This window comes from Anolis sagrei, chromosome 6 (genome assembly GCF_037176765.1).
Source record: "Anolis sagrei isolate rAnoSag1 chromosome 6, rAnoSag1.mat, whole genome shotgun sequence".
Lineage (NCBI taxonomy): Eukaryota > Metazoa > Chordata > Lepidosauria > Squamata > Dactyloidae > Anolis > Anolis sagrei.
Window position 1 is genome coordinate 79,165,841 of NC_090026.1, and position 26,664 is coordinate 79,192,504.

Genomic DNA, 26,664 nt, shown 5'->3' on the forward strand with positions numbered 1-26,664 from the left:
ATATTGGATATCCGTGCTTTAAATTATATTGGTATTTGTGTTTTGTTTCTGGCAAGAGAGCTGTCACATTTCAGCAGCCTGACAGAGCTTCCTATTCTAGCTTCTCTGTACTTGCACATTAGTCAATGGCACTGTTCCAGATTTCTTTCTCCCCTCCGCTTAAACAGAACTGTCTTTCCCCCCTCACTTAGGTGATTGCTGAGGAGTTATCTGGCAATGATGACTATGTTGAACTTTCCTTCAGTGCACGGAAATTAGATGACAAGGTAAGCCGGCAGTTTGACGCTAACTTTACGGAAAGACATAAGAATGCGACAAATGTGATTTAATATGATTTAGTAAGACATTCCCTCCAGCAGCTATTTTGAGAACGGCAATGTTATTAAATAAAACTGAAAATCTCAGATCAATGCTCATAATGAGGCTTTCCTCAAGTTGCATAGTAATTAGGGAAAGTCCCAAAGGAATGTAATTAAGACCAAGACAATTTAATTATGCTGAGACCTCATGTATTTAAGATGCCTCCAATCACACAAGTCTGTTTTTACAAGCCATCAAAGACACAACATTCAAGGTTGGCATCTTAGAATATAAATTGGGGAACACTTGGGAAATAGTTTTGAGAGTGGGTTGTTGCTGTTTTTCTGGGAGGTGTTGCTCCTTGTGTGTGTTTGACAAAAGTTTTTGTCCTTCAGCCATAAAGCTAAATTAAGAAAAGGGCCTTCTATTCAAGGACATACTTATTTGCTCTAGAGTTTGGCAACTGACTGTTTTCATATGGGGTTTTGGAGAATCAGGGCACATATACAATAGCTGAACTCCTGTATGAAGCTCCACATATGTATTTGTACATCACACCATAGTAAAGAGGTGCATGCGGCACTATTGCTTATTGCTAGGGAAGGGAGTTAGATGGGAGGCAATTCAAACCATGGAGAAGCAGCTGGTCTTGGTGTGTGGGGGCGAGTAATAAGGTTGCACTCTAACATGGAGCACCTGCCTTTTCTTCCCCCTGGGAGCCCAGAGCAGCCAGGTCTGTTTGTTCACCTCCTCCTTCTTTTTCCTCTTTGGCTGTATGCAATAGTAGTAAGAGTTTCTGCCGAGCATGAAAGGCAAGAGAATAGCTCAATGCTTGCTTACGATTCCAAAGGGGACTTCTGGGCACATTAGCTGCATTTACACATGCTTATGTCATCAACAGGATTCCAGCCAATCCTTTTCACTGGAGGCTGAACTACTTTCTTTAAAAGCCCTGATCTTGTAAATAGATTGCAGGGGGATATACTATTTAAAAGGGGCCCCTGGTGGCACAGTGGGTTAAAGAGCAGAGCTGCTGAGCTTGTTGACCGAAAGGTCGCAGGTTCAAATCTGAGGAGCAGCGTGAGCTTCCACTATTAGCCCCAGCTCCTGCCAACCTAGCAGTTTGAAAACATGCAAATATGAGTAGATCAATAGGTACCGCTCCAGCGGGAAGGTAACGATGCTCCATGCGGTCATGCCGGCCACATGACCTTGGAGGTGTCTACGGATGGCTCTTCGGCTTAGAAATGGAGATGAGCACCACACCCCAGAGTCGGACACAACTGGACTTTACCTTAACCTATACAATTAAATAGACTTCTGGGCACCTCATTAAAATCAGGTGAACTTCTGGCAGTTTCCAGTTGTGGTTGGATGAAAGCTGGTGGTTGTGATTTTGGATACAACCTCCCACCCCAAGATTGAAGGGATCTTGAGGGAATGAGCAAGCTTCCAGGGCTCCCACTGTTTTTCCACTGGGGTTCAACCTACTCTGAGTAGCCCTTGAAATTGTCCATCATAATACATTGTATAGAGAGGATTTAAATGTCCTGTAAATCACAGGAGCAATGCTATGTTGCCAAGTATTTGAATAGTGGTTTTCAGAAGAGCACTGCTGTAGTTATTGATCACCACTCAAACTAGATAAGCCTGCTGTGAGTTGTTGAAGTACAAGGTGAGCTAATTTATTAAGGTATCCATCAGACCTGCAGAAATTGTGCTGTTGGTGGGATGTGTGCTCTTAAATCAGGTAGGCCTCATATTTTAAGACAACATATCCCAATATTTCTCACCATTGACCATGCTGGTTAGAGCTACTAGGACTTGGAGTCCAACTACATCTAAAGAGCCACTCTTGGCTTAAGTCTGTTACAATGCACCCCAATCCATCAATTCCTGAGGCAAAACAGTAACTTTTCCAGGCTCTGGAATCAGGAATCATATAGGCTGGAGATTCCGGTATACTAGCTTGAGTAGTATGTGCCTTGCAGCCAAAGGCAGAAAGCAGTTATGGAAGCCAGAACCATTGGGAGGGAAAATGAGTTCTGTTCACATGGGAGGAATTATGAATACATGCAGCATTTGCCTGCATAGGTTTTATGTGATTAGCAGTAGCTAATCTAATTAAAGCTGCCAGAAATATTTAGGTTGGCAGAGTGTAATGGATTTGTAATTTAACTAAGGTGTAAAGGTTAATAGCATCCCTAAGTTGGGGATCCTTAATCACTCAAAACATTTAGGACCTTGGTTTTGTTACTCGATTGAAAGGCAAATTGGGAAGGGAACTTCTTGTTGTTGGCCTGTTTGACTTTTCAGAAGTGAGTTTAAGCAGCTATATTTAGGTATACTTTAAAAAATTGAGCACAAATTCATAGTAGAATACCTTATGGTTTTCTGGTTATGCAAAAATAAAAGTGCTTCTAAATACAAAGGAGCAGGTGCTCTAATAGTTGATGTTCCTTTTTTTCTACAAATATACTTCAGAATCTGGGAGAAACAATGCCCTAACAGGCAAATGGTTCTCATTTAAATTCATCAGTTTCTCACTCTTTCATATTTTGGGAGGACCTCTACACAAACAGCACTGAAATTGAGGCACGTGTACATCAACAGCATTCTAGCAGATTGGATCCATGCATTGGCTCCATTCAGCCAGTCTCTCCTTTTAAAATAATGTTGTAGTGTACCCAGAGGCGGCCCTCTGGGTACACTACAACATTATTTAAATGGTAAGCAAACAGTATTTTGGTGCCCCCACCCCCACCCCAACCAATCACTGATATATATTTTCTGTTCATCGTGGGAGTTCTGTGTGCCATATTTGGTTCAGTTCCATCATTGGTGGAGTTCAGAATGCTCTTTGATTGTAGGTGAACTATACATCCCAGTAACTACAACTCACATAAAGTCAAGGTCTATTTCCCCCCAAGACCGCCTCAAGAGCGCCCCTGGGCAAAATCAACTATACTGCAAATGCTTACTTTGCGTAATGGGTTGAGCCGCCCCTGAGTGTACCCTTCTTTTGACTGTATCAGCAGAGCCTTTTTTGTAGGATAACCTGACTTACAGAAGCCAAAGTGGAAGTACAACATCCATCAACCCCTCCCAGCAATGAAAGTAATAATCCAACACATCTAGCCAGTGCCAGATAATGAACACAGTATAATATGATCTCTTTATCCACAGGCTCAGTATCCACAGTTTCCCTTTCCTACACTCCCTAAGATATTCCTCTTGAAAGTGTGTGGGGAGTGCATGTTCTTTAGCCTTCTCTGCCAAATAATGCTGGTGTCTCATTGCCCAAGATTCCATCACATCAAACCACAGCAGTTAAAGTGGTGTCAACTACATGCATTCTACACTATAGATTTTGTTTGTTTATTTATTTACAGCATTTTTATCCCACACTTTTCAGTCCAAAGACAACTCAGGGCAGCATACAGATTGGCAAAAAATAGATGCCACAACATACATGCATACATATAAATTAAAAATATTAAATATCACATAATTAAATCCATATAAAACCATTAAAACTATAATCATCACTTTGGTCCTCCACTACAATTCTGTGGTATTCCTCCAGCCCAAGCATACTATACAATAGCTCTGGAAGCCCTAGAGAGGCATCCTTCAGTGAATCATGGGGTCCATGAGCTCTGTCCACATCTCAGTGATGCTGATGTCCATGCGTACATATGGCATGAGTCAAAACTAGCAATAGAGCAGCGAAATAGACAGCAGATAATAAATGGTTTCCCAGGGCAACTATGCATGTCACTATACATGACAGGAGATATATATATAGCAGTATGGGTGACTTGTCATAAATAGATGTGGATTGTAGTTATTTTGTTCTGAATGCCAAATTCTGTGTGGATGTTGAATCACAAATGACATACTTTTTCTTGGCAAAGTTTCCCCTGAATAGAAAAACAAAACAAAAAAAAACACATTAATATTGAAATAAAAGCTGATAGATCGTCACAGTAGTTTATTCCATTTTAATGTCACTATGGTTTTCAGACTGAAATAAGTTTTTCCAGGTTCTTATTGCAAAAAAAGTAATCATTGCACATCATATACATTGACGTTTCATTACTGACATGACATTATGAAAACATCACTAAAATATTACCCTGATAAATCCTTAATTTTTGTAAAGGAAACCTTCTAACAACACAGTATAAAGAACCATAGCCAAAGTTATTCAGCCCTGTTTTACCAACTCAAATATTGGGGGGGGGGGGGGGGGATAAGGTATTGAAACTTGCTAGATAAGAATGAGCAAATAAATATTTCTTTAAGTGTGGATTGTTTTAGATTGGTACTACGCAACAGTCATGTAAGAAACTTTGAAAATAACAGTATTCTAGAAACTACTTGTTACACCAGAAAGCACCAACATGTTCCTTCATCTGTTACATAATTTTTTCAATGTAACTTTATGGTGTTGCCCCCCCCCCCCCACATGTAACTTTGTTATTTGTAACTAGTTACTTGCATGCTCTGTTCTGCTGTCCTTTAACAGGGTCTAAGTATTTAAGATGAACATATGATTGAGGTTTCTCAGACAAAAGTTTCATATATTCTTTTAAATTTGATCTATAATGCCATATTGCCTCATTCACTGACACATTTGATTTTCCATCACACTTTTTGTGATAAAGAAGAAACTTCATTTACTTTGTGAGAGAATGTGTAAACATTTTTTCAGTTAAGTATATTTCACAGAACACAAAATCCTTCTATCTTATGCCAGGTGGCATATGACTAATGTCAAGATCATAATTCTTACAGTATACATGTGAAAAATATCTAACAAAATCAAGGAGTAATATCATAGTAAGGAGTGTGTTTGAACTAAATGGCCAGATTTGCAATTAGGGAAGAATCAACTGTGCTGAGAATTAGCCCCTTATGATTTTTCATCAAGTGAAAGAGCGACAACAAGAGAGAAATTCATATGCATAAGTGAGGACCTCATCAGAAAGCAAAGCATCCCACTTTGCCGGGCTTCTGGCAAGGAAAGAGAGAGCACTGGGGCGAATCTGTCACCCCGTGCTGAGCTCCCTCTGGCGATGCTTTCCCCAACACATGGGGAAAGTGTTGCCGTTACAGGGGGCACTGTGCTGGCTCCTGTGTTGGGGTGGAAGTGTCCGGCGACACTTTCACCCTGGTTGGGGGCATGGCCTATGCCGGATATCACACAATGTTGTGTGGTGTCCAGCGTCAGTCTCTGTTCCCTGTCCGACGAAGCTGTAAGAGTCTCCATGAAGAGGCAGGCACTCTCACCTCTGCCTTCCACTGCACAGATGCTGTGCTGTGTGATGTGGAACCTTTTTAAGGCCATCCTTTTGCAGAGATGGGCAACTTCCAGGACTCCTCACAACATCTTCATTTAGAAATGGAAATAATTGAACCATACAGATTTCTACAGACTTAAGCATTTTATGATGCTGTGTTAGATCTGCTTCATAGAACTTAAACAGGTGGAGCTTGATACAAAATGTTCCTGTGGCTCAGACTTTTTAATCAACAAGATCCTCTTCCTGGATATTATGATTTCCCAGTTCCCTCACCTTGTCACTAAGGCAGTATTCTCTCTATGCCCATTGAGCTCTCATTTGGCACTATTTTAGGAGGTCCAATGAGACCTGCAAAAAGATTTCTTTTCTTTCCTAAGTCTGTATTTATAGGCAATAACTTGTGGCCAAGTATGATTGTTTTGCAAGGGACTCAACCATGAGTATGATTGGCAGTCGGTCCATAGATGACTATGAAGGCCTAATCTGGATCCACATGGTCTTTCACAATGAGGATATAGATTTACAGATGGAGGGCAATCACAACAAAGGTTTGCTTGATGTACCATTCTCTTGATACATCACTCCCTTTTGCTCTCCATTCATGCCTCTTCAAAATCCACAGCATTGTTAATAACAATTGATCTCCAGTTAAAACGCTCAAGTGCCAAGGCTTCCGAGTTCTCTGTGTTTATTCCACATTAAATCTATCTTTAAATTTCTTTTGTTGTCCACCGAAATTCCATTTTCTGTTCTTGAACTGAGAATAAAATAACTGCTTTGGCAGACGGTGATGGGGCATTTGGACAACATGGCCACTTCATCAACATTTTCCTAAATATATTTTGTGCTTCTCTAAACCTCCTGAGTTTATACTGATGTTTCTCTCTTGTGTATTCATCATGCCATCTTCTGGCACTAACAAGACTGAGATAATTGTACATATGTATGATACAACAAGACAGAAGAAACAAGATTCTGGCTGTGTGAGCGAGGACTTCAGCAGCTTGAGAACACTTGGCTGTATCAAAGAAACGGCTCATATGGCAACAGCTGGGAAGCCAATTTAAAGTATCATATATACCAAGGCGTTTTTAAAGAAGAGTTGTGTGTCACCTACTGGAGACAAATGAACACACAACTTAATCAATGAACCAAAAATGTGGATTCAGATTAGAATCTATGCTCCCTAAAACTATCACATAATGAATGCAACTGTAATTGTATCTCTATATATGTCTGAATATCAGGATTGTAACGCAACACAGGCCTCACGTACCACAGTTTCATTATGCAGATGGTTTTATAGGAAATTGTCTAACCAGTTTGAACCTGAACAGTGACTACACAAACTGCAGCGCACTGATGCGCATTAAGGGTTTTATTTCCTGCACTTTTTTGGGGCTTGTTGTTTGACTGCTGCAATTTGAAGCTAGGGTTGAACTGTATTAAATAGTGTAGATGGGGGTCAGTGTGATATAGTGATGCAAAACTGTAGGAGAACAAGGTTCATATTCTCACTTGTCCATGGAAACCTAATTGGTGGCTTTGAGCAACTCACACTACCATGTTCGGTTTGCTCTCCAGGTACAAAGCTACTTACTAATAAACTAGATTTAGACTAGACAGCTCTTTATAGAGAAAACATTTAAATAGAGGTCCACGATTTGTGAAGTAAGAGACAGAACCATCCCGCCAAGGTGTTGTGAATGGACAGACTCACAAGGAAGTAGATATTTTCTTAGAAAACAAAGCAAAATGAATATTTATTTTTCTACAGTAGGTAGGGTTGTCACATTCCTTATTTGAGGTCTAAAAAGATGATCCTTTTTCAGTCTGGCAGGTGTCCCTTATTATACGGCAAGTGTTTGAACAGGTTTTTTTTTTAGTTTCACATAGACTGAACAAGATGCCAAAAAAGCCTGTATTTCAAGGTGTGAAGCTTTCATAAAGACAGGACTGTGTACATTATGGAATGTATGAATGTGGAGAATATGTCATTTTACAGAGAACCTGGCTATGTGAATGGAAATAAAACTTGCATTTGGTATTTAGGTAAAGCACAAAGGTTTTCACAGCAAATTTTTGATTATCATAAATTTTGACTGTCTCTTTTTGCTATTTTGAAAGTCTGGCAACACTAACACTAGAGACATTGTGTGGATTAAAAACTGTCAGGCCTCAATAATGAGGATTGATATATTTCAATTTCAGGATTTCTTCAGCAAATCTGACCCATTTCTGGAAATTTTCCGGATGAATGACGATGCCACCCAACAGCTTGTTCACAGGACTGAGGTAAGCTATGGACCAATTTTGCACTCAAGTGGGTACATCTGTGGCCTTAACCAGCAATAATAATTTTGAAAATTCAGCATTCCATGCCACAGAACATGTTTTATGTTCAGTTAGTTATTTTGGGGACTCAGCTTCTCCCTACATAATCTTACACACAGACACAAACTACTACTATTTGTGTCAGAAGTGAATTGAGGGTACAGTTGTAATGTATTTAAAAGCACAAATAAAATTAAAAACTTGGCATTATACTAAATGTCCTTTGACCAGAAGCTCTCCACTTGGAGTGCCTCTGGTGTCGCTGTAAGAAGGTCCTCCATTGTGCATGTGACAGGGCTCAGGCTGCATTGCAGTAAGTAGTCTGTGGTTTGCTCTTCTCCACATTCGCATGTCATGGACTCCACTTTGTAGCCCCATTTCTTAAGGTTGGCTCTGCATCTTGTGGTGCCAGAGCGCAGTCTGTTCAGTGCCTTCCAAGTCGCCCAGTTTTCTGCACGCCCAGGAGGGAGTCTCATCTGGTATGAGCCATCAATTGAGGTTCCGGGTTTTAGGCTGTCACTTTTGGACTCTCACTTGCTAAGGTGTTCCTGTGAATACCTCTGTAGATCTTAGGAAGCTATTTATTGATTTAAGGTATTGGTGTGCTGGCTGATATCTGAACAGATGATGGGCCGGAGATGTCACTTCCTTGGCCCTTTCATTATTGGCTGCTATTTCCTGACTTAAATCAGTGGTGCAATATTGACCAAATAATATAATTTCTCCAGTGGTGTGGGGCATAGACATCATGTGATAAAGTGGTATGTCTCATTAAGAGCCACATCCACTGCTTTAATGTGGTGGAATGTATTCCACACTGGGTATTTAGCAGCAGAGTAGCAAAGCACAAGGGCAGATGTCTTCCCTGTGTCTGGTTGTGATCCCAGGTTATGCCAGTCAGCCTTCCAAATTGCCCAGTCTTCTGTGTACCCAGTGGGGAGTCTCTCATTAAGTATCAGCCATGGGTTAAGGTTCCGGGTTTGAGCCTACCACTTTGGACTCTTGCTTACTAAGGTATTCCTGCGAGTATCTCTGTAAATCTTAAAAAGCCATTTCTTGATTTAAGGCATTGGCATGCTGGCTGATATCCGAACAGGGGTGGATTGAAGATGTCACTGCCTTGGTCCTTCATTAATGGCTGCTACAAACTACTAGCAAAGATGCTCAGACATATGAGAGAAGCCTCCCCGCAGGATCGTAATACATCCAGGCGTTCCCTGGACAATGTCTTTGCAGATAGCTGATTCTCTCACAGCAGAAGTGACTTGCAGCATGCAACCGAACAAACTAGTACTAGTACTACTAAACATGCTCAGGAAGAAATTTCTTATTTGATGTTCAAGCTGTCATTTCAGTTTCTGTCCTAATAATTAGGAGGCTCATTTTACTCATCCAAATTGTTTTCTTTGTGAGCTTTATAAGAGAACCTAATTACAAAAATAAATGTTTAGAATGCCAGAGCCATTTCATAACAAGAAGTACACTCAAATTACACTAAATCAATTAACATTGCTGAACATAAGCTCACATAAAAGCAACAATGAAAAATTTCCCATACTCGTTTGTGGAAAACTTTATATAATAGACCTTCATTTGTATGCCGTTATTATTAGTTATCATGTTAGATTTGAATTATGATTATGTGTCCTTTCTCTTCTTTCCTAGGTGGTGATGAATAACTTAAACCCTGCCTGGAAGGCATTTAAGGTGTCTGTAAATTCACTCTGCAGTGGAGACCAGGATCGCAGACTAAAGGTTTGTGATATCTGTTCATGCAGGAGTTTGCATCTGGAAGTGTCTTCTTCAATTAAAAAGTGCTATTTCTTTTTTAAAAAACAACATCGCTTCCTTCTATGTTTCTATTTAAGGCACATCATCTTGCAGATTTATATATGCTCTGACCATCTGAACTAAACATTCACATAGCAATGTGTTGCCTTAATGTTTCTGCAAAATTATTGTAAAGGTCTTTTAATGCAAGAGCAACTCAGACTAAATAATTGAAGTATCTCAGAAAGCAAAAAGGAAAAAAGAAAAGAAAGAAAAGAATTCCCTGCATGTTTGGATTGGGATTTGCGAACAGGCATCTGAAAAACCAATTTCATTCAGACCAGGGAGCTGCTGGATATAATAACTTAGCGATCTTATCCTATCATTTCATCTCTAACCACTTTAATACAAGAACAGTATTCTTGGTCCTCCATCTGGTGAAATTTTAAAAACCCAACCAAGCCCTACTGTTTGATTCAACTATTTGGTTTTGTTGTTAGTCCTGCCATTCCCTGCCCTGCTGGCTGAGGTGATGGGAGTTGCAGTCCAACACACTCAGATTATATTAATTTTGGGAAGGCTGTTTCATTTATTTGTGAATATAAGGCATTGCTCTTGAGAATGAAAACTGTTATGAAACGTAGTGTGAACAGCCATTGCACACTTCTATATTTCAACTGCAAAGTCTTGCCTACCTATATTCAAGGATGGGCAAAAGAGAAGCTGTTAAGTATATTTTTCATCAGGGCTGAGGGCTGGAGTTTGCTATCAAGATTTCTCAATGCAGAAGAAACTTCTTTTCCATTCTACACCCCACTCTGGCCCCCAGCCATCTCTTTAATTTTAATTCCATCTCTATGATAAACCTTGAGAAACTTTCTCCAATTTTGAAGGGAAGACTGTGGCCGGATCCAGACAGGCCTTTATCCGAGGAGAATCCATGTTTTAAAAACACTGATTTTCCTGGGGGCCTGTCCACACCCACCCCAGAAAGCACACACTTACTGGAGAAGGTGTCCAGACGTTCTCTCAGGACTAGCCCAAGAGAATGTCTGGAGGCCCTCCCTCCTCCCCCCAAGCCCCCAGACCCCTTAGAAAAGTAATGAAAACTTACCCGGCCTCCATTACAGGCTTCGGCCAGCTCTCCCAGCACATAGAAATGATGCGCCAGGAGAGTGGGGGGAAGGGAGGAAAATGCCCCATCCCCCGCTCTCCTGGTGCGTCATTTCTACATGCTGGGAGAGCTGGCCGAAGCCTGTACTGGAGGACGGGTAAGTTTTCATTACTTTTCTAAGGGGTCTGGGGGCTTGGGGGGGAGGGGGTGGGTATTCCCACAGTTTACCGGTCTTATTTAGCTCAGTAAAGTGTGGGAATACTGTATTGTTGAAGGCTTTCATGACTGGAATCACTAGGTTCTTGTGGGTTTTTTCGGGCTATATGGCCATGTTCTAGAGGCATTTCTCCTGACGTTTCGCCTGCATCTCACCTCTGAGGATGCTTGCCATAGATGCAGGTGAAACGTCAGGAGAAATGCCTCTAGAACATGGCCATATAGCCCGAAAAAACCCACAAGAATCTTGTGGGACTAATGTCTGGCCTGCAGTATTCTGCAGCCCAGAACCGGAAATAGTGGGTTTATCCTTCCAAGAAGGCATGGAATATACCCACTATCTAATTAATTCGCTACACACCAGGGTTTTACTGGTTTGTCACGAATTAACTCAGAATTGTCCAGAACGTTGTCTGGACAGCCCCTCCTTTATTGCAGTAGATACCGCAATAAAGGTACTGTCTGGATGGGCCCTGTATCACAGTTCATTGGATGTTGGGCCTGGCAATTCTACTGGCTCTGAAGTGCAGTGTACCATCAGAAAGAGATAGTCCCATCACTCTTGGATTGGAAAAGGGTGAAGAGGGTTTCTCACAACAAGGTAATCTTTGATGTAAGCAGAGAGATTTTTTCTATGGCCCCAATGTATAGTAAATTATGAGACATTCTCCCTATCCCCTTCATGTCAGTTTTTTTACCAGTCATATCCATAACTATGCCTGGCAAGCAGTTCCACCAAAATATGTGGTCTCTTATAATGTTTTGATGTCCAAATTAGTTGTTGATAGAGATAAAGATAAAGAACCCATTGCTTCTAATCCTAGAATCAAAAAGTCTTGATGTATAAAAGAGTGGATACAGAAGGGATCAAAAATTAGACTTAGTGCAGTTATGCGGCCAACCCCCCCCCCCCAAGTTGTTAGATGTCAAGTTCCAGCAGCCTACGTCAGTTTAGCCAATATTGAGGTATGCTGGATTACAGTCCAAGTGCAGGCAGTCCCGAGTTACAAACATCCGACTAAAATGATTCATAGTTAAGAACGAGGGTGAGACAACAGGAAGTGAGAGAAATCTACCCCCTGAAAGGGAAATTGACTCCTGGAAGAGTTATCATGGGGAAAAGGTGTCTCCACTGAAGCTTTCTTACCAATCCTTGTTTCCAAAAGAAGCCTAATTTTTCAAAAGCCAAAGCACAGGGACAGAAAATGAGGCGAAATCTTCTGAGCAGAGGCACAGACAGCAAAACAAACATCACAAAGGTGTTAAAAATTCCCTATCCAAAACTAATTATTAGGCTTGGGTAACCACGGAAAAATTTGGTTCTAAACTCGTTTCGTTTTTAGGGGGGCCCTTGCGTTTCGTTTTTTTAAAGAATTCTGAAATTTTCCTTTAAAAAAGTTCGAAATATACGAAATTTTGTAAAATTATGAATCGATTCGTTAATGGCGGACGCGATTGTGCAATATGCTAAAAAATCCTCCAAATGGGACAGGAGGAACTTCTGAAGCTTCCCTCTCCCTCTGCTGTTGACTGTTGGTGTGATAATTTATTTTTTATCACTGATAAAACAAACAACAACTATAAAACTTGCACCAGACATACGGAAATAATTACGAAACAATTACGAAACAATTACGAAACAATTTCGAAACAATTTTGAACCAATTACGAAACAATTACGAAACAATACGAAATAAATTGGAAAAATTGTTTCGATTTTTAATTACTCCTCACAGTAGTCCTGCATGGCTCAATATTGGATCGTAAGCTAATTTAAATATGAATTAATAACGAATTACGAAATTAACGAACGAAACCACCCAAGCCTACTAATTATATATATGTGTGTGTGTGTGCATCTGGAGTTAATACTTAAAAAGTACATATTCCAAGTTACATATAAATTCGGCTTCAAAATGAACCTACATAATGGATCTTGTTTGTACTTTGGGGGCTGTCTGTATACCTAGTAGGGTATGATTCCCACCTCTGGGCGAGATGAGAAAGAAAAGCATCTGAATAAAAAATTCCTTTAGGTGATGTCCAGAATTTCTATCAGTTTCAATGAGGGGAAAAAAACTGCCCCTTCTGTCATGAAAATTGTTATTAAAATTCCCATATGCATTGCAAATAATGGGTCAGATTAATTACTGCTATAGATTCGGGTCAATTAGTATGCATCTAAAGTGCTTTGAAGATGAAAGGACTGTGTAAGTGATGTCTATTAATGGTTCTAATAGCTTGGATTTCTCCAGAGAGGTTCTATCAAAGAGATAAAATAGCTGCAGAGTAACGCAGTTCACTTGGGTTCTCCAAGGACTATTCTGTTTTCAAACACCAGCAGTTTGAAGGCAGCAGGCTGCTCTGAGAGGCTACTACCCCTGTCAGGATGAGGGCATTCGAAGGCATCACACTTGTGCTCTCGCTCGAGCTTTGCTTGGATGACTTTTGCAGGCTAACAGGTATTTTCAGCCTGACAGCATCTTTTTCTTCAGTTCACTGACACAAGCATGCTGTGTTTCCAAAACATGGCAGTTACAGCCTCTTGATATGGTGAAGAAACAGAGCTACATGGGCAAAAACTGCAGGAAGTAAACAAAATGATTGGCATTGGACTTTTCATGCCCTGAGACTATGAACTTTTGAAAAGGCCAAGGGGTTCCAAATGTAGTTTCTGATCCTGGTTTGTTTTGGGCACATGAGAAAGGAACCAGTGTTCAAAAGTGAGCGCATTAGGATAGCTTCCTACATAAAAGTTGGAATGCTTCTGCCTCTGATTTCTTTTTGGGTTCATTGGGATATATGGGTGGGTAAACTCTGCCTTCCAGGCAATCTAGAAGTGGAGAAACACAGCCATAGCACAAGTCTGCCGTAGCTGTACTGGTTACTAGGCCTGGGTAACCACGGAAAAATTTGTTTCTAAAATCGATTTGTATTTGGGGGGTTTTTTTGTTTCGATATTTAAAATAATTACAAAATTTTCCTTTTAAAAAGTTCGATATTTACGAAATTTCGTAAATGGTAAAAAATTAACAAATTGATTTCCGAAACAATAACGAATCGATTCGTTAATGGCGGACGCGACCGCGAAATACGCTAAAAAACCTCCAAAACCTTCTGAAGCTTCCCTCTCCCTCTGTTGTTGACTGTTGGTGTGATATTATAATTTTTTTTCACTAATTAAACCATAAAACTGGCCCAGACATGCGGAAATAATAACGAAACGACCTCAAAACAATAACGAAACGAATACAATATCGAAATACGAAGCATTTACAAAACGTTTTTGAAAATTCGTTTTTTTTAATAATTGCTCCAGAATGGTTCGTTATCGTTTTGTAATTGAAAAAATTAACAAATTATTAACGAATTACGAATTAACGAAAGGAAACCGCCCAGCCCTACTGGTTACAAGCGAGTGTGGCGGCTAGATTACTCATCAGAGCATCATACAGGGAGCATGCCACCCCCCTGTTATGTCAGCTCCACTGGCTGCTGATCCACTTCCGAGCACAATTCAAAGTGCTGGTTTTGACCCAGTGTACCTGTCCGAACGTATCTCCTTCTACGTCCCATCTCGGAGTTTAATATCTTCTGGGGAGGCCCTGCTCTCAGCCCCGCCTTTATCACAAGTGAGACTGGTGGGGACGAGGCACAGGGCCTTCTCGGTGGTGGCCCCTCGCCTGTGGAATGCGCTCCCCCGGGGAAATTAGGTCATCAACATCCTTCTTCTCTTTCAGAAGGAAGCTAAAGACCTGGATATGGGACCAGGCCTTTGGGTAAGCTGGCAGATAGATAAAAGACAATGACAACCAGAGTAGGAAAGGACAATGACAATGCTGGATGGATTATAGATTTATGAATTGACGAACGTTGACCACAAGATGATTCTATTGCTGCTGTTGTTTTAATTTAACTGTTTAAATTAGTTTTAACTGTCGTCATTATATTGTAATTTGTATATTGTATTTTGTGAATTGTTGGGCATCAAATTGTGCCTTTTGTAAGGCGCCCTGAGTCCCCCCTAGGAGGTTGAGAAGGGCGGGGTAGAAGCACTCCAAATAAAATAAAATAAAATAAAATAAATAGATGGAAAGAAGCATGGCAGTTATTAACATTTTAATCTATCTTACACCATGGTATCCAGTGGATGACTAGTAAATCAGTGGCTGATTTTATTGGTGTATTTTTGTTGGCTGCTCAAAGTTGAATGAGATTGTATCCCTTAACCTGACCTTCCCACAGTGGTGCAATGGGTTAAACCCTTGTGCCAGCTGAACTGCTGACATGAAAGTTGACGGTTTGAATCTACAAGACGGGGTGAACTCCCATCTGTCTGCTCCAGTTTCCCATGCAGGGATGTGAGAGAAGTTCCACAGGATGGTAAAACATCTGGGCATCCCCTGGGCAACGTCCCTGCAAACGGCCAGTTTTCTCACACCAGAAACGACTTGCTGTTTCTCAAGTCGCTTCTGACACAGAAAAAAAAGTCTGACCTACTGAAATTGAAACAAAAATTCAGAGGGGATTCACTCCCCCACATGGCATGTATCCTATAGCTGCCCTTTCATGCAACTTCAGAGGGAATGGGGAAATATACTCATAAGTGACATGATAAATTGGAAAATGTGTCTGAAAAAAGAAACAAAGGCAAATAGATAAAGGGGTTCTTTAGTAAATTGCAAATATCAAAGCATCTGATAGAGATGCTTGCTGAGTAATGTACATCGCAATTTTCCAAAGACTGTGCATTTCTGCTCTTTGTTTATTAGTTTGTTAGAAAAGAGTGCCAGAACTAATTTAAATCTGACATTAGAAAGAGAGAGGGGACTACATTTATTACTCTGGAAATAATGGATATAAAAATATATGTGACAGATGTTTGATGTGAGATTATTCTTATTCATCGCTTTTCCTTTTTATAAAATCCAAAGATGATGCCTGACAAAAATCTCCTTTTTCATGTAGTACTGGGACCTAAGGCCTTTGTGCTAGCTGTTATTTCCTGTTTGAGATATCACTGATATAATCTTGAAATAGAAATGATAAAGCAAGTTCCTGCTTTTAAAAATAAGTATATTTTAATGCCTGTGGAAATCTTTCTTTATCTATTTCTCTCTTATAAAGCAAAGTGGAAAGCTCTTTATATCTTTTTCTCTCAGTTTGGTTTATGACAGTGTCTTGCAATGGACATTTTCATTTGTGACTATAAGTGTGCAGAGAGGGTTGGTTTATTTTCAGTAACCTCAAACAAACATAAGAAATGGCAAGCCACCTGAACCCTATCAGTCCTGCACTTACTGGAGCCTTGTTGTGAATTGAAATGGTTAGAATCAAGTGGGACGTATAGCCTGGGAAAGGCAGCATTGAATGTATATGGAATGCCTATTCTCTTTCTTCCCAATTATACAAACCTTACATTCATTTCCAAGGGTCTGGCTACAAGGACAGCAAAACAAGGGTATTGTTTCCTCAATAGGAATTTTGACACAAGGAACCATTGTTTTCTTTCCTTCAGTCTCTCAATTCGTAGCAGTAAAAAGAATGGAAAATAGTTTCTAGATCACTGATATTTCTTATGTTAACATTACCTTGATAACGTTTCCTCCCCTTTTGCTTTGAATGTCTAAACCAGTGGTTCTCAACCTGTGGGTCCCCAGATGTTTTGGCCTTCAACTCCCTGAAATCCTAAAAGCTGGTAAACTGGCTGGGATTTCTGGGAGTTGTAGGTCAAAACACCTGGGGATCCACAGGTTGAGAGCCACTGATCTAAACTGTATTTCAGAGTACTCAACTAAAGTTTTATATTACTGCAATGCTAGAAATCTGGAAATTAAAGGAACATTTCTGAGGGAAAATATCTTATTTTAGAGGGAGCAACATCTTTATTTTGCCTATGGCTAAAGCTATGCTCCTGGATAATTCAGAGTTTGTAAGGTTGCCAATACATGCCACGTTCTATAGGCTAGATTTCAGAAGAAGTAACACAAAATCATGTCTGAATGTTTCCTTCCTAAGAAACCCTTGTGAAATACATTGGGTTACCATTCGCCAACACACAACTTAAAGGCACATAGACATCCCTGTCCTATTCTGGAGGCAGGGCAGGCTTCTTGCAAAAATTGTCAAGTAGCCAGTCAGATTATATTTCCCTTTTCCCCAAATTCCCACAACCAACCAAGGATTGCTAACAGAACTAGGGCAGGCAGTCTGAGATCAACACAAAAATGATCAAACAAAGGGATTCATCTGTGGAAGTCCAAGAGAATAGTCCAGTAGTTCTCAACCTGGGGTCCCCAGATGTTTTTGATCTACAACTCTCAGAAATCCCAGCCAGTTTACCAGCTGTTAGGATTTCTGGGAGTTGAAGGCCAAAAACATCTGGGGACCTCAGGTTGAGAACCACTGGAGTAATCTATGATGAAGCAAATGTCAGGTCACACAGGACACATGAGACAAAAATTCAGAGCTGGGTAGTTCTTCCTCCATGAACAGCAATCTCCTAGGGGTAAAGCTGTTAGAGTTATGGTCCCACCGCATACCACAGATCTCTCCTGATTACTAAGCATTTCTGATAAAACTGTTGTGATCTTCTGATGCCTTTCTCTTCTTGTCTGTGTTCCACAATGCTCTCATCTTGTGGCTGTTGAGGGTAGTTACTTTCTGGGTGAGAATCTAGAATCCAGCTCCAAGTTTTGTGGATACTAGAAGCTGTAATTCTCAGGCCCAAATGCTGACACTTCTTCCCGATCTTCCCCTCTACTCTCCAAATCCTTACAGCAGGACATGATATTGCCCACATAAGTTTGTGACATTCCAGAAATTGCTGAGCCACAATTATCTAGTTAGTCATGAAGGCTGCTAGAGGCTATAGTACAACATCTGGAGACCCACATCTTACCCTTTTCTACAAAAGATTGGAAACAATTATCGGGAATATAATTACTTCCAAATAGCTCACTTACATTTTTTATTGTTATTTAGTATTATCAGGTTTCTTTTTTGTAATACTTTTATTGTACTACAAGCATCATCACACATTTCAAAGTATCCATAGTATCTCATTAATCAGATTCTCAGCTTTTACTCAAACAAGTACATATTTGATGTCTACAGAATGGGATTGGTATGCATTCAGGTGACAGATACATTTGGGTTTATAGGCTTATCAATTCTGAATGCCATCTAATAAGTTATTAATTAGATCTTCCAGAATCAAGTTGATATTTAATGTTCTTCTCTCCTCAGTTCTAAAGGTTATGATCTTTCATTAGATAACCTTTCTAATGACAAAGGTCTCACATATGCTCAATATGTTTTACTTAATGAGCAAATTAGGATGATTGAAGAGGATCTTGGGATCTTCCTTCTATGACATCTTTCAAGACAAGTATAGCTTTTACATATACATAGAGAAAGGTTAGATATAGGTCATAAAATAAATTGGAAGTACCATTCTGTGTTTTATATTTAACAGAACAAGATTAGACCTTTAAGATATTATTAATTTTGACCATCATCAGAGTTACTTGAGAGGTTTTTCAAAATAAACACGATTAAATCAGATTTGAAGTATTATTGGTACCTAGAAACTGAGCTATCTCCAATAAATATTAAATTATTGCAAAAGGTCATTACATGTGACTAATGATGTATAAAATTTGGCTATAATTTAGAAAAAATATTGTTCCTTCAGCTGTTTCTTCCAAGGTATGATTCTTATGTTCAATGGCACTGCATTGGGAAAAATAAGAAGGTTCCACATGGGGTAAATAAAACTGTAGTAAGTGCCTTTGTGTGTATAAGGAGGATTTGGTAATTTAATGTTATATCTTAATCAGAATTAGGTTTAGTCTCCTGGCTGATTGAAACTTCTAGTGTAAATTTATGTAGCAGTCAATATGTCTTCACTGCATATATTATTCAGATGTGTTTTTTGTTATTATTGTAATGCCTAGAAAACTGCATGTTAAGCAGCAAAATGATGGCTTTAAGAGCCAACTTTAACTCAGTCTTTGATTTCACACCTGCAATTATTCTGAGCATAATTAGTCCTATTTGGCAGCATAGGTACCTACCTGTTAAGATATTCAAGACAAGTAGTTAAACATCTAAAAAGGCTGACCTACTTCCTCTTAACTGTAATTAAAGGGTACAATTTGGATACTGGTGATTAAAAAAACACGGCTCTGTATTTGTCTCTTGAAACCAATACTTTTCTTTTCTTCTTAAAAAAAAACCCCTCCAAAATAGTTAATGCCCAGAAAGCAATTTATAAAATGCAGGTGCGATGTTTTTTCTCTTTGAATCCAGTGACCTACCTACAGTTTGGTCGCATAAGCAATATTCAGACAGTGTATTGTGCCTTTCTATAGATTGCAGTCTGTCACATTATCAGTAGGAGAACAGCATTATTCTGATAAGCAATCATATCAATATTATAGTTTCAGCATATATATTTTTTTCAAAGATATCTGGGGCAGTGAACTCTATTTCTTCAAATCTTGGTGGTTCAATATTTTCTGCAGACTGAATTAACGTCAAAAGTAGTGAAGGGTTGTGATGACATGGAAAAGGTCCATATAAATTTTATTTTTAGTACACACCCTCTGTTTGCCATTTGAGAAGGTGTGCATCTACCCCAATAACCAGGTCTAACTGAAAGAAGAGAATCGTAGAGTTGGAATAAACCTGAAAGGCCATCCAGTCCAACCCAGTGGCATGCAGGAATACATAATCCAAGCACTCTCGACAGATAGCCTTCTAGTCTTTGTTTCAAAATCTCTAAAGAGGATTTTGAAACAAATATAGGAAATAAATAATTAAATAGTAGAGCTTAGATGGACAATGAAGAAAAGCTGGTGCCGCTTTAGTAGTTAAGAACTAAAGCCCCCCCCCCCCCCGCCCAAGATGTTAATGAATTATTTTCTCCTCTAATTGCTCACCTTGGATCTAGCTATATGGAACTGGAATTGAACACTTTGGATCTAGCAATGTAGTACTGCTGGGAACTGGAATCTAAAAGGCCACACTTCTCAAAGAGCCCAGCTGTTATCCAACATTTATGACTATTCATATTATTCTGGGAGCAAATTTAATTCATAGTATTCTTTTGTTTTGTGTTTTTTAATGTATATTTTGTGGAGGTGTGTTTTAATGTGTGTGTTCTGCGGAATGTTTTTAAATGACTGTGTTTTAGCAATGTTGTAACCCACCTCAAGCCATGAGGAAGGGCGGGTAAGAAATAAAATAATAATAATAATAATAATAATAATAATAATAATAATAATAATTTAAGTAGGTATGTGAATATTCATCACAACTAAACTCTCTACATTTTGGTTGGGCAAACTCTTATCATTTCAACAGTAAATCAATAATTTCAGATCCAGTGTAAGACTCCATCTGTTTGTGATCTTTTTATAGCCCAAGTCTTTGAGCTAGTTTCCCTCCCAACGTCCTATTAACCTCCCCATTCCTTGGTTCTATTAACTATTACCATTTATCTTCCATGAGTCTCTTATCAATAGCTTTGTCAAAATCACGTTCTCTACCAAATTTCCCTTATCGGCAATGAGAGTTAATATTTGGGGAAAGGTCCCAGGAAGAGTTAAATTAAAATCTCTGCCTGTTCAGACCTTTTATAAAAGATTACATACCAATTAAATGATAGTGACAGCTTTGCTTTTTGAAAGTCTTGGAACCTACACTATAGGGAACAAGTGGCAACCGGTGTGGTCTGTTGGACAGCACATTTGGTCTTGGACTTGGGAGATTTTCCATCCAAAACTGGATTTGGGTCTTTATCCTTTCTGTCTTCCCTTGTTATTTGAATTGTAGTTTCCATGTATGCTTGAACGACTCTTTTCTTCCAAAAGAATAAGCTCAATCAGAACCATAAGAGAATATGAAGCAAAGTGATTTTAGCTGATTGCAAAGAGCTCAGCCCCTCTGCTCTCCAGTCTTCATTCATGTATGACAATGCTGTAAAATTTCTCAAGTAAGACAAATAGTGGCATAGGATGGGTGAACAATGGGGAACTCTCATGCCTTCTGTAATCCCTGTGAAAATGATCGGCTCAGATATCTGGCAAAACCAAATTTTCCTGTTTCCAGCATCTGATGTAAGGAGCCTGACAGTCTGGGTGATAAGGAAGGGGACAAGGCAGGGTAGCAACTGACTTTCATGTCAATAGTGAGATCAGTACGAATACAATATTAGACTGGATTTTTAAGAGCTATCCAAGATGCTAAACTCTATCCTTGAAATAGCATCAGTATCTTGAATAAGGTAACGGTTAGGTAAAGGATTTCCCCTGACATTAAGTCTAGTCGTGTCTGTCTCTGGGGGTTGGTGCTCATCTCCATTTCTAAGCCGAAGAGCTGGCATTGTCCATAGACACCTCCAAGGTCATGTGGCCAGCATGACTGTATGGAGTGCCATTACCTTGGATAGATGGATGGATAATAGGCCTGGGTAACAACGGAAAAATTTGTTTCTAAAATCGATTCGTTTTTTGGGGGTTTTTGCGTTTCGTTATTTAAAATAATTACAAAATTTTCCTTTTAAAAAGTTCGATATTTACGAAATTTCATAAATGTGAAAAAAATTACAAAACATTAACGAATCGATTTCCGGAACAATAACGAATCGATTTGTTAATGGCGGACGCGACCGCGAAATACGCTAAAAAACCTCCAAAAACTTCTGAAGCTTCCCTCTCCCTCTGTTGTTGACTGTTGGTGTGATATTATAATTTTTTTTCACTAATTAAACAAAAAACTTGCCCCAGACATGCGGAAATAATAACGAAACGACCTCAGAACAATAACGAAACGAATACAATAACGAAATACGAAGCATTTACAAAACGTGTTTAAAAATTCGTTTTTTAAAAAAATTGCTCCAGAATGGTTCGTTATCGTTTTGTAATTGGAAAAATTAACGAATTATTAACGAATTACGAATTAACGAAACAAAACCGCCCAGCCCTAATGGATAGATGGCAGGCATCCTTGAAGCGACTGGCTTGACCTTGAAGGAACTGGGGATGGTGAGGGTCGACAGGGAGCTCTGGTGTGGGCTGGTCCATGAGTTCATGAAGAGTTGGAAATGACCGAATGAATGAACAACAAAATGCTCACCTTTTTGGTGTTCTACCACAATTGTTTAGAATGAAGGAATTCTAAGCAGGCAGAAATAATAATGTGTACCTTTTTTGGCCAAATTACAAAAGTAATGCTGCTGTGCATTACATTCGGCAGAAAATACTTTTCTTTATTTCAGGGTTCTGAAAATTGAGGTGTGCATTAGATTTGATAGTGCATTAGACTCGGGTGAATACGGTACATTCCATTATGACTGTAACCATGAGTCATTTTCCTCCTTTGTGGTGCCACTTTTATAGTTGTATGATATAGATTTATAAAAATGTAGGAGGAATATCATCTGACTCAAGTGTTATCTTGTAGTGCTGCCTCAAGGCCTGTTGTAGTTGTTGAAAAGACAACAAAGCAAACAGGAAGGAGAGAGTGTTTTGTGCCATTATCTGGCATTTTGTAGCGTTTAGATTTTTTTAAAGTGATTGAAAGCAACAGTTTTAGAAACAGTTTATTCCAGCAGTCTTCTACTACATATAGGAATCCTGTCCAAAAATGCCTTTAATCTACAGACTGCCTCTGTCCATTTGTTTTTCTTAAAGGTACAATGCTGCGTCCTGTCATCTGCTCCATTTGTGGCATGGTGACTTCCACTGAAGAGCCTGCTTTGTTTCAGGTTGGGGACAATTGGCAGGACAGTTTCTTAGAGATTTCAGAGTGCTCATGTTGGCAATCTGTGCTTCACCCTGTGACACTATGTGCCTTAACTACTGGAGTCTTTCCTCAATTTGTCCCTAAATGGATCTTCATATTCTTTCTAAAAAATCTCTCTTGACTCCAAATTATAGCTTAGTGATAGGATTGCTGGACTGAATCAAAAACAAAATTTCTCTCTCCTGAGACAGGCATCTGGGTTTCTCAAGTAGTTCCAAAATAAAAACAGAAACTAAAAATATATTAAAAATATGATTTGATGTTTCTGAGGAACCAGGCATTAGACAAATGATTGTTGAAACTGACAAAATGGTTTGGCAGCCTTAGCAGTGAGCGCAAGAGACTTTGAAAGCAATATTTGCAAAAGTAGCAATCATACGTATGTTGCTTTTTGTTATATTATAAAAACAGTGGCATGTTTTGCAAATAGCTATACAACAAAATATTGATTCACAGGGCCAGTTTCTCATTAGAACAATGCTACAAAGTATTTGTCACCTGAAGACTCCTGAAAAGACATATTGCTAATACTTCATTTTCTATAAGGTTCTTGCATTTCATCTGTTTGAATATTATTTAATAGCATTCTTTTAAAAATTCCACCTTAACAAGTAGAAACCTAGAATAGTTTTGCTAATCAATAATGTAGAGAACCAGAGGGCTACATCTTAACTGTACGAATGTATCACCCTCTTTGAACAATCTCTGAGATTAAGGTTGTCTGAGGAGGCCCGCTCTCGGTCCCATCTTCTTTGCAGATGTGGTTGGTGGGGACGAGGGAGGTGGCCCTTTGGCTATGGAATTCCCTCCCCAGTGAAATCAGGTCAGCCCCCTCCCTCCTGACCTTCAGGAAGCAAGTAAAAACATGGTTCTGGGACCAAGCTTTTGGTCAATAGTGCTGTGCGATAAGTAAAGTAGACTTACGTGCAATAATGACTGGAGCAGCCTTTGACTATGTCCCAGATTACGTGATTTTAAAATAGTGTTCAATATTTTAATGTTTTTTAATTTGTTTTAATGTACATGTCTATTTTCTATTTCTGTTGATGGCTTTGAATTGCTGCCAATTGCAAGGCCGTTCTGAGTCCCCTTCTGTATCCCAGGATTCTGCCTCCACAGATCCAACCATCTACAGCTTGAACATATTTATTTAAAAATCCAAAAAGCAAACTTTTGATTTTGCCATTTTATATAAGAGACGTCATTTTCTACTCCATTGTGTATAATGGGACTTGAGCATTGAGGAATCTGGTATCCCCAAATTATCTGGGTCCAAACCCCTATGGATGCTAGGGGCCCACTGTATATTCTTAAATTAAAAAACCAAGACTCTGTCAAATCCAGTTTTGAAACTCCACTGAGACATGGAGAACTTCTGGATAACTTACCAAAGGTCTCAGTCTCAGAAGAAGACAATGACAAACCTCCTCTGAACAAATCTTGTCACTGATTGCCATAGGTAGGAATCAACTTGAAGGCATACAATAATATCAACAAGTAATAAAGTGCAGCAGTAGAGAACTAATGGAAATATAACACCCACTCCCAGGGGCTACAATGATGTCAGAGGGCATGGCCTTCAGTATTACTCGCCCACAGCTTCTGCAGTGAATGAATGAGGGAGTAAAAAGCTGGGTTCCCCTCTCACCTATGCCAACCAAACCCATAGCCAAAGGGATAGTTTAGGGGTTCATACCGCTCCTGAAAATTTTCAGGTAAAAAAACCCTGTTTTACTCATGAATATTAACTGGTTAACCATGATAAGTATATGACAAGCAAAAATTAGAGTTCCCCCAAAACTGCAAGCACTATCTCAACCAAATTTCGATCATTCACACTATCATTACCTACTTTTCTACCCATTTACATTGCAATAGCAGCAATAACTGCCATAGTAGAGGTGGCCAAGTTGGTCTACCCACAGCTGGCAGGCAACGCCTAAGGATATTTATTTCCTGTGGATAAGTAGTTGCATCTAAGATTTCAACCCAAATGGTTCAGCTGATTTCCCTAGTTAGCCTACTCATTTCATGTACAAGTTGCATGGTGTTTGGAGGAGAAATTGAGGGTAAAGGTTGTCATCCGAAGCTTGGTGCATTGGTTGTTAAACCATTTGTGTGATGAAAATTCAATAGAAGTCTTCAATAGACATCAAAAAATAGTATCATCGGAATAACTTGTGCTTGACTGAAAACTTCTAGCTCATTCACAGTAGAAAAGTCTTTATTTAACTTGTCATAATGATAAAGAAAATAAGAAGAAAGCAAAAGAAAACAGAAAGAAACTTTCCCCATAAAATCATAGAATCAAAGAGTTGGAAGAGACCTCATGGGCCATCCAGTCCAACCCCCTGCCAAGAAGCAGGAATATTGCATTCAAATCACCCCAGTATTTGAATTCAAATTCATGCCAGTAGTGGAAACTATTGTCCTTTGTGGCCAACAAGAACTGATTTAAAGAGGGAGCAAAAATTCAGGACCGATTATCTGTGAAGAACCTTTGCATAATTATGGTAATTTCAGGGCCTTGTTGAGATCTCGTGCCAGACCAGGAGACACTGGTCTGAAAAGTCATCTTGGGGGGAGGGGTCGGGTGTCAACCTCTCCCAAATTTATTTTCTGGCTACGGGCCTGGCTCCCAATTTAAGGGTATAGGTTATTCTTTCACTTGGATTTTGGATTTTGGATTCTAATTTTAACAGGCGTGTTTTTAATCAATTGTTTAATTACTGTTCTTAATATTTAAAGTATTGCTGATTGTTGATTGCATTTATGATGTCGGCATCCTATGATGCTTTTGTAAGGCTGCCCAGAGTCCCCCCTCAAGGGTTAGAAGGGTGGGGTAAAAATATAAGAAATAAATAAATAAATTTCAAAACTAGCTGAATGTGCATTGTTCCCCTTGCCTTCCCCATACATGGCATATTAGTCTGGGATGGCACTGACTGTTTATAGCCAGATGTAAATGTCTTATATATAAGGCAGCTGTAATAGGCCATCTGAGAAATTCTGTTGCCCTTACTCTAATTATAGCCATACAAACAACTTTGAGATAATAATGCTTTCTTTTTTTCCATGAACTTCTTGATACTAAGAATGGTTTTGCTTCTGGAAAGATAAAAGTTGGAAGGCCACACAAATGAAGTAAACAGCCAACTTGATCTGTATTAACCTTGACCTTGTTAAATGTAATTTGACTTTTAATGATCTCCAATTAAAATTCAAACCTCAAATAATCCAAAACATTCCTTTCTTCTTCTGAACAACTTTCTGATACTATAACGAACTGCAGATAATGAACAGATCATTAGTGCAATCGTGATTCTTTGTTCTTCTTCTTTAATCAGCAACCCAGCTGTTGTGTATGCTTGGGTTTTTTTAAGTGAAACAGAGTAGATGAAGGAGGGGTTGTACACTGCAGGTGATAAGTTCATGAAGAAACAAAAGCTATCTAGTTGAATACTATGTATTCTGGTATTTACTCTTCAATAAGGAGAACAGAAGACGAGCACACAATAGAAACTGAGCTATTAGCTGATCAAATGACTAAAGCAAGAGACTGGATCTCTTGATTTCGCATCCCCAGGAAAGTTTGGCTCTATCACAAGAAATATTACAATTTATTGGTGCTATTTAGCAATGATGGAGAAGAGCCACACAAGTCAGTAGCAAAACAAACAAATGAATGGGGCAAAGAGGAGAGGGAGTGTGGCTGCATAGTTGTGGCTGAGCACTTTGTTATTTGTGTGCGTGTGTGTTTGAGAGAGGAGCTTGACTTTTATAATGCTGTTTGTATGAGACACTTCA

The 26,664-nt window shown here is 39.3% G+C and overlaps 1 protein-coding gene across 1 annotated transcript in view; it reads left to right on the top strand.

Annotated features, from left to right (window-relative positions):
- The window catches only part of CPNE4 (copine 4), a 246,075-nt gene that overhangs the window by 157,413 nt on the left and 61,998 nt on the right, over positions 1-26,664 (top strand). The window contains exons 5-7 of the mRNA XM_060781818.2: positions 192-266; positions 7,821-7,904; positions 9,609-9,698. Of these exons, the coding sequence (XP_060637801.1) occupies positions 192-266; positions 7,821-7,904; positions 9,609-9,698 (249 nt within the window). The remainder of the gene's footprint in view (positions 1-191; positions 267-7,820; positions 7,905-9,608; positions 9,699-26,664) is intronic.